The sequence below is a fragment of the Equus przewalskii genome, chromosome 10 (assembly GCF_037783145.1).
Source record: "Equus przewalskii isolate Varuska chromosome 10, EquPr2, whole genome shotgun sequence".
Lineage (NCBI taxonomy): Eukaryota > Metazoa > Chordata > Mammalia > Perissodactyla > Equidae > Equus > Equus przewalskii.
Window position 1 is genome coordinate 60,812,943 of NC_091840.1, and position 9,421 is coordinate 60,822,363.

The 9,421-nt window shown below is 48.3% G+C and overlaps 1 protein-coding gene across 1 annotated transcript in view; it reads right to left on the minus strand.

The window, feature by feature from the left end:
- Positions 1 to 3,431, minus strand: part of USP22 (ubiquitin specific peptidase 22) — a 38,485-nt gene extending 35,054 nt beyond the window's left edge. The window contains exon 1 of the mRNA XM_070561210.1: positions 3,046 to 3,431. Coding sequence (XP_070417311.1) covers positions 3,046 to 3,216 — 171 coding nt within the window. The 5' untranslated portion in view covers positions 3,217 to 3,431. The remainder of the gene's footprint in view (positions 1 to 3,045) is intronic.
- Positions 3,432 to 9,421: the final 5,990 nt, after the last annotated feature.

Here is a 9,421-nt window from a genome sequence, read left to right on the forward strand (position 1 = left end):
CAAATCTGATCATGACATTCTCACTCTCTGCCTATCAAAAGAAGATCAAAGTTTGGATATAAAAACCACAACCCACCTCTACTTTGGACTAGACAAAGTTTTAATTCCCGTTCATCCAGGAATCGTGTCTCTAGTCACATTGCAGCTGAGACACCAACCTCAAAAGGCACCTGGTTCATTTATAAAGACTACAATGTAACTTGAAGTACTTTCCTAAGAAACTTCACATCCCTAAAACTGAAAGTGTCCTGAGCCTAGAGACCTGCTGAGAACTCTGTGCGAAGTGTCAAACGCGCAATGACGACTCGTTGTTAATCCTCAGGGGTGAACTGCTTCTCAGAGCAAGTCTTCCTTGGCTGGGCCACTAGAGCGCGCCAGAACGCAGTCACACAGGGCCCGGCGAGCCAAGACCGCGACTGCCCCAAGCTCTGAGAGCAGCAGGGAAGGCCACTATGATTCAGTGCTGGTGGACCACCAGCGAGACAGAGACCAGACCCGTGAGAGAAGGATTCACCACCACGGCGGTCCGCCCGGAGCTCAAGCTCTTACTGATAAATAATACAGACCCGGTTCAACAGCTTTCAAACCTACAACTGACATTAAAAGACATTCATCTGGACAGCAAGAAGGACCTACAACTAGAATATGCAACTATGTACTGGGGGGCTGTGGGGAGAAGAAGGAGAAAAAGAAAAAACAAGATTGGCAACAGTTGTTAGCTCAGGTGCCAATCTCCTAAAAAAAAAAAAAAAGACATTAATCCGGGCCGGCCGGGGGCTGAATGGTTAAATTCATGCGCTCCACTTCAGTGGCCCAGAGTTCCGCTGGTTCGGATCCTGGGCGCGGACACAGCACCGCTCATCAGGCCACACTGAGGCAGCATCCCACACAGCACAACTGGAAGGATCCACAGCTGGAATATAGAACTATGTACTGGGGGGGGCTTTGGGGAGAAGGAGGAAAAACAAAAAAAAAAAGGTGGGCAGATGTTAATTCAGGTGCCATCTTTAAAAAAAACCAAAACAGTAATCCAAGTCATACATAGCAAAAAAAAACGTGATTTCGTCCTTTAGAAAATGAGGCCACGTTAATGACAGGTTAAACTTGACTCTTTCAGGTTTGTTAAAAATTACAGGGGAGGAGAAGGGGGAAGATAAGGAGGGAGAGAAGAAGGAAAGAGAGGAAGAGATTCCCCACTCAATCCAATGTGGAGATAAATCTTACACACCTCACATAAATCTCAACCAATTAACTAACAATACAGAGCAGCAACATATCATCGTTTCAACCAAGAGATTTTTTTTAAGGCACAATTCCATGAGCAAGAATCTCACTCTGATCTAATAGAAATTTGTTTCATCTCTGATTTTAGTTCATTGTAAGAAGTAATGCTTCCCAACGCCACTACTGACCAAAAAAAACAAACAAACAAACAAAAAACATGGTGCTTAACAGTCCCTACAATCTCAGTGGATCTGTTTGCCCATAAAAAATACCATTCAAGGGGCCGGCCTGGTAGCGCAGCAGTTCAGTTTACACGTTCCGCTTCGGGGGCCTGGGGTTCACTGGTTCAGATCCCAGGTGCGGACATGGCACGACTTCGCACGCCATGCTGTGGCGGGCGTCCCACATACAAAGTAGAGGAAGATGGGCATGGATGTCAGCTCAGGGCCAGTCTTCCTCAGCAAAAAGAGGAGGATTGGCAGTAGTTAGCTCAGGGCTAATCTTCCTCAAAAAAAAAAAACACTATTCAAGATGGAAACTGCCTAACGCCTCCTAACCTTGCAGACGGCAAACTGCAAAACTGTTACACTGTAAAAACAAGGTTGATTCCGATAACAGTTTTATCTTATTTTCTGACTTGCAAATCATTAATTAACCTAACCACTTAAATGGGGCGTCTACCTGAAAAATGTAACACCAAATACAATTCCTGAATGTCTCACGAAGGTGGAACAGTTCCGTGCCAAAGGCTCTTCTCTTAGAAAGCAGGCCAAGGCCCACCTTCTCATCAGACTAACCTTTTAAACGCCCTCCCGCGGAGCTACAAGGACTCTGCAAACCACAGCCGTGCTGAGAACTAGGCGGCCTCGCAGGTCCGGCCCTGAACGGCGGCACGATTTACAACACTGCTAACTGCTCACCACCTCCACCCACATCCAAATCTGAGACGGGGACGGGAGAGACGCCATTCCCCTACACTGGCTCCTGCAGACCCTCGATCCAGGGAGGGTTCTGCAGTTGTAACTACACCCTAATAACCCCCAGTCCCGACGTACGGTTCTGTTTCTTTGGCCTAGGTAACCCTAATGAACACTCTAGAATGACGTATACTCAGGATGGAGTCAGGGGACTGACCCACAGCAGACCACCAACAGGCTCCGGATAGTCTTAGTCCCTGTATTAGCTTTTTGTCCTATTTTTCCTCGGGGCCCCCAACCGCGCCCCGAACCTTCCCACCCCGGGCGGATTCCTCGGAGAAGCCTCGCGGAACGCCGGCGCCCGTCGTCTGTCCCAGGCTTCCAGCCCCAGCCCGCAGGACAAGGCCGCCCCTCCCCAGGCCTGCGCTCGCCCAGCCGCGGGACTGGACGCGCCCCAAACCCCACCCCTGCTCGTCCCACCCCCGCGCCCAGAGCCCCGCGGGGGAGGGGAGGGGAGGGGAGGGGAGGGGAGGGGGGCGAGGGGGAGGGGAGGGGGAGGGGAGGGGGAGGGGAGGGGGAGGGAGGACTGAGGAAGGGTGGAGAGAAGGGTGGGGAGCGGGGGGAAGGAAGACTAGGGGGAGGGGAAGGGTGGGGAAGGGGAGGAGGAGGAGGAGAGGGAGGGGCGGGGAAAGGTAGGAAGGGGGAGGGGAGGGAGTAGGAAGGGGGAGGGGAGGGGGTAGGAAGGGGGAGGGGAGGGGGTAGGAAGGGGGAGGGGAGGGGGTAGGAAGGGCGGCAGGAAGAAGGAAGGTGCCGAGCCCCGCGCCCCCAGCCCGGCGCGCGCAGCCCGCCTCCCCGCCCCCGGGGTCCGCCGCCGCCCCCGCCCCCGCCCCGGCTCGGGGCGCACCTTGCGCTTGCGGGCCTCGGCCGTGCCGCTCCACACGAAGCACTGGTAGATGGCCCGCAGGTTCTGCTTCCAGTTGTCCACCTTGAAGCTGCCCAGGTGCGAGCAGCCCGGCGGCGTCACCACCAGCTCCGCGTCCATGGCCTCGCTGTCCGGCTCGGGCCGGGAGCCCATGGGCGGCAGGGCCCGCCCGCGCGCGGGGGGCGGCGAGGGCGGCGAGGACGACGCCAGCGCGGCGGGGACTGCTCGCTGCGCGCCCGGCCGGCCGGGGACGGGCCGGCGGACAAAGCCGGGCTGCGCGGACGCGGAGGGAGCGGCCGGCCAGGCGCGCCCGCGCTGCGCTCGCCCGGGGCGGGGGGCGGGGGCGGGGCGGAGGCCGCCGGCGCGGCTACGTCACCCGCGGCCGCACTGCGCAGGCTCTGGCCGCCCCGAGCCCCCGCGGGCGGCGAGGGGTGGGGCTAGCGAGGGCCCGCCCCTGCGCCCGCGCCATTGGTTGCCTGCCGGCCGCGGCGCCGGCAGCAGTTGTCATTGGCTACGAGGACAGTCCGTCTGGTTCGGGGCCGCCTCCGGGGACGCTGGCCGCTCGACGTTCACGGTCTCCCACCAGCTGGGAAAGGGGGGCGCGCGGAGGATTGGGTGACGCGGGCTGTCCGTCAGGGCACCGAACCGGTTTGCACCGGCCCGAGCTCTACTGCAAAGAGGCGGAGCCACAGGCGGGGCCGCTCGAGGCCCTGCAGTGTCGCCGGGTCTCGGCGTCCGCCCCAAGCCCCCGCCTGTGCTCTCTGGCCGGCGGCGCCGCGCTGGGTGTCTGTCCGCCCCGTTGACCACGGGAGCCCGGCTCTGGGACTGCGGGTCTCTCCGGCCCGCGTACCCGGTCCCGCGCTGCAGCGCCAGCGTCGTGCGCCGCGGCCGCCACTACCTGCTTCGCGCTGCTTCGAGGAAGCGGGCTGAGCGTGGGTCCCTGCACCCCGGGAGGCGGCGTCCCCCGAGGGCCTAACCCAGCGCCCTCCAAAGAAATAGGACTCGAGAGCGTGTCTAATTTTAAATTTTCTGATAGCTACATTTTTAAAAATGAAAAACTAGTGAAATTAATAACATACTTTAATCCAATATATCATCTCAACATGTAAGCAATATTGTAAAATTATTAAATGAAATGTTTTACAGTTTTTGAATGAGTTCTTCGAAATATGGCATTTTACCCTTAACAGCACATCCAATTCCTGCCAGCCATGTTGGAAGTGCTAGTGGCTTCCATATTGGACAGGAGGGGTCTGATAGGTACGGAGGTGACGGAGCCAGGGCGGGGAATAAAGAACATGCAAACAGTGCCTGGGGGAGGAAAGGCCCGAAGGATGTGGGAAAACGGAGGCAGCGTGGTGCTGCTCGCCTGCGCCACTGCAAACTGCTTTGCTGCCTTCCAGCACAGGTTGAGACGGGGCAGTTGCTGGCGAGGCCAGTCCAGAGCTATCACAAGTTAAAAAATAAAGACAATCTCCAGCAATTAAAGACGCGGGGCTTAATGAGCAGAGGACTGAGACAAAGCGCTTGTCTTTAGGAAAAATTGCCAAGCACACTTGGGCCTCAGGCCTTGGTGCTTGTTGTCCCCTCTGCCTATAACTTGTTCTACCCCGTATTCCACGGCTTAGACTCCCTAACCTCCTCAGGTCTGGTCAGGCACGGCCTTCTCAATGGGGCTCCCCTTGCCACCCTATTGAAAATTCCAACCCCCCAAATTCTCCATCTTCTTACCCTGCTTTATTTTTCTCCAAAGAATCTGTTTATTTTTTATTGTCTCTTCCTCAGTAGCGTGAAAACTCTATGAGGGTAATGATTTTTGTGTGTTTTATTACCTTCCATATCCACCAGTCCCCAGAGTAGTAGTGGCTACATGCAAGGTCTCAAAAATTAATATTGAATTAGCTAATTAATTAACCCAAACAAACTTTTTTTTAAGATTTTTTTTCCTTTTTCTCCCCAAAGCCCCCCAGTCCATAGCTGTATATTCTTCGTTGTGGGTCCGTCTAGTTGTGGCATGTGGGACGCTGCCTCAGCATGGCCTGATGAGTGGAGCCACGTCCGCACCCAGGATTCGAACCAACGAAACACTGGGCCGCCTGCAGCGGAGCTGGCGAACTTAACCACTCGGCCACGGGGCCAGCCCCCAAAACAAACTTTTACAGAAGAATCGAACAAGATGATTCTCAGAATAAAACACTGGTTAAGTAAGGCACACTATGGATATGTTAAAGAAAAGAATGTCAGTTTAATAAAAGGTGAGATCATAAATGGTCAATAAGTTAGGAATTACAAATTATATGTTATTTGCATCTATATATATTACATATGATGACTATTCCAATATCACTGGGCTTATAGATATGGTTTGGTTTCAAGAATCTGTACTTAGCATTCCAGACCCCTAGTATCTATCAGTGAAGTTTTTCATCCACATGGTCATTAACCATGAAAGGATTTCTGTGCTCGCTACTTGAGTAATAGATAATCACTTACAACACTCTGGAATCATAACAGCCTTATACGTAAATAAAATGTGGGATATATCCTGAAGAGGATACGATCCCCAAAAGAGACATGGACAAAGCTGCTTAGTACTATATATATATTTTTTTAATTGCTCAGACACAAAATCTTTTTTTAAATTGAGGTAATATTGGTTTATAACATTGTGTAATTTCAGGTGTACATTATTATTTATCAGTTTCTGTATAGACTGCATCGTGCTCACCACCAATAGTTTAATTTTATCCATCACCATATAGATGTGCCCCTTTACCCCTTTCACCCACCCCCTCAACTCCTTTCCCCTCTGGTAACCACTAATCTGTTCACTTTATCCATGTTTTTATCTTCCACATATGAGTTAAATCATACACTGTTTGTCTCTCTCTGGCTGGCTTATGTCGCTTAACATAATACCCTCAAGGTCCATCCATGTTGTTGCAATTGGGACCATTTTGTCTATTTTTATGGCTGAGTAGTATTCCATTGTGTGTGTGTGTGTGTGTGTGTGTGTATACTACATCTTTTGTATCCAGTCATCAGTCAGTGGGCACTTGGGTTGCTTCCTCCTCTTGGCTATTGTGACTAATGCTGCAGTGAACATGGGGAAGCATAAATCTCTTTGAATTGTTGATTTCAGCTTCTTTGGATAAATACCGAGTAGAGGGATAGCTGGATTATATGGTATTTATATTTTTAATGTTTTGAGGACTCTCCATACTGTTTTCCATAGTGGTTGCACCAGTTTGCATTTCCACCAGCAGTGTACGAGGGTTCCCGTTTCTCTGCATCCTCTCCAAAATTTGTTTTGTTTCTTTGTTTGTTTGTTGAGGAAGATCAGCCCTGAGCTAACATCTGCCGCCAAGCCTCCTCTTTTTGCTGAGGAAGATTGGCCCTGAGCTAACATCCATGCCCATCTTCCTCTACTTTGCATGTGGGATGCCACCATAGCATGGCTTGTCAAGCAGTGTGTAGGACTGCTCCCAGGATCTGAACTAGTGAACCCCAGGCTGCTGAAGCGGAACGTGCAAAGATAACTGCTGCACCACTGGGTGGGCCCCAAAATTTGTTATTTTTTGTCTTGGTAATTATAGTCATTCTGACAGGTGTCAGGCGATAGCTCGTTGTAGTTTTGATTTGCATTTCCCTAATAATTAGTGATATTGAATGTCTTTTCATATGTTTGTTGGCCATCTGTATATCCTCATTGGAAAAATGTCTGTTCATATACTCCGCCTATTTTTTGATTGGGTTATTTGGGTTTTTTGCCATTGAATTGTGTGAGTTCTTATATATTTTGGAAATTACTCCCATGTTAGATATATGACTTGCAACTGTTTTCTACCAGTTGGTGGGTTGTCTTTCCGTTTTGTTGATGGTTTCCTTTGCCTTGTAGAAGCTCCTTAGTCTGGTGTAGTCCCATTTGTTTATTTTTTCTTTTGTTTCCCATGTCTCAGTAGCCATGGTATTCAAAAAGATGCTGCTAAGACCAATGCCAAAGAGTGTACTGCCTATGTTTTCTTCTAGGAGTTTTATGGTTTCAGGTCTTACCTTCAAGTCTTTGGTGCACTTTGAGTTAATTTTTGTGTATGGAGAAAGACCCATTGGTTTTTCAGTAGTAAGTTGTTTGGTCTCCACATATTTGTGACTTTCCCAGCTTTTTTCTTGTAGTTGATTTCTAGTTTCATACCATTGTGGTTGGAGAAGATGCTTGATATGATTTCAATCTTCTTAAATTTGTTGAGGCTTGCCTTGTTTCCCAACATATGGTCTATCTTTGAGAATGTCCCATGTGCACTAGAGAAGAATGTGTATTCTGCTATTTAGGGATAGAATGTTCTATATATATCTATTAAGTCCATCTGCTAAAGAGTTTCATTTAAATCCACTATTTCCTTGTTGACTTTCTGTCTGGATGGTGTATCCATTGATATAAGTAAGTAGGGTGTTAAGGTCCCCTACTATTATTGTGTTGCTGTTAATTTCTCTCTTTAGGTCTGTTAATACTTGCTTTGTATACTTTGCTGCTCCTGTGTTAGGTGCATAGATATTTAGAAGTGTTATGTCTTCTTGGTGGAGTGTGCCTTTTGATCATTATACTGCTCTGCTTTGTCTCTCACTGCCTTTTTTATCTTGAAGTCTGCTTTGTCTAAGTATGGCAACACCTGCTTTCTTTTGCTTGCTGTTTGCTTGGTGTATTCACTTCCATCCTTTCGCTCTTAGCCTGTGTTTGTCTTTAGAACTGAGATGTGTTTCCAGGAAACAGCATATTGTTGGGTCTTGTTTTTTCGTTTGATTGTTTTTTGAGGAACATTAGCCCTGCGCTTCTGCTGCCAATCCTCCTCTGTTTGCTGAGGAAGACTGGCCCTGAGCTAACATCCATGCCCATCTTCCTCTATTCTATATGTGGGATGCCTACCACAGCATGGCTTGCCAAGCAGTGCCATGTCTACATGTGGGATCTGAACCAGCGAACCCTGGGCCACCAAAGAGGAAAGTGCAAACTTAACTGCTATGCCACCAGCCCAGTCCCTGTGTCTTGTTTTTTAATCCATTATAACACTCTATGTCTTTTTTTTTTTAAGATTTTATTTTTCCTTTTTCTCCCCAAAACCCCCGGTACATAGTTGCATATTTTTAGTTGTAGGTCCTTCTAGTTGTGCAATGTGGGATGCCACCTCAGCATCGCTCGATGAGCGGTGCCATGTCTGTGCCCAGGACCCAAACCGGTGAAACACTGGGCCAGTGAAATGGAGCATGTGAACTTAACCACTCGGCCATGGGGCTGGCCCCTCTATATGTCTTTTGATTGGAGAATTCAATCCATTTACACTTAGAGTGATTATTGATATATGAAGGCTTGATACTGCCATTTCCTGTTTTGTTCTCTGGTTCTTCTATATGTGCATTGTTTCTCTTCCCTTGTATTTCTGACGGCCATTTAATTTTCATGGTTTTCTATGATGCTTTCCTCAGTTTTCTCTTTATGATTGTGTCTCTGCTCTTATTTTTTATTTAGTGGTTACCATGAGGTTTCTACCAAAAAAAATCTCATAGATAACCTGATAAAGAGTACAACCTAATAATCATAAGGATGTTCATGGATCTTGGGAGAAGAATAGACAAGTTCAGTGAAAACTTCAACAAAGAATTGGAAAATATAAAAAAGGACCAACCAGAAATGAAAAATACACTAATGGAAATGAAAAATTCACTAGAGGGACTCAATAGCAGAGTAGATGATACAGAAGAATAGATAAGTGAGCTGGATGAAAGACTAGAGGAAATCACCCAAGCTGAACATATAAAAGAAAAAAGAATTAAAAAGAACAAGGACAGTCTAAGGGACCTCTGGGACAACATCAGATGCACTAACATTCGTGTTATAGGCGTCTCAGAAGGAGAAGAGAGAGACAAAGGGACAGAGAATCTATTTGAAGAAATAATAGCTAAAAACTTTCCTAACCTAAGGAAGGAAACAGATATGCAGGTACAGGAAGCACTGAGAGCACCAAACAAGAAAAACCCAAAGAGGCCCACACCAAGACACATTATAATTAGAATGTCAAGAATTAAAGAGAGAATCCTAAAAGACACAAGAGAAGGACAACAAGTGACATACAGAGGAAACCCCATAAGGCTATCAGCTGACTTCTCAGCAGAAACCTTACAGGCTAGAAGGGAGTGGGACGATATATTTAAAGTGCTGAAAGGAAAAAACTACAGCTAAGAATGCTCTACGTGGCAAGGTTATCATTCAGAATGGAATAAAGAGTTTCCCAGACAAGCAAAAACTAAAGGAGTTTATCACCAAGAAACAACCCTTACAAGAAATGCTAGAGGGGCTTATTTAAGT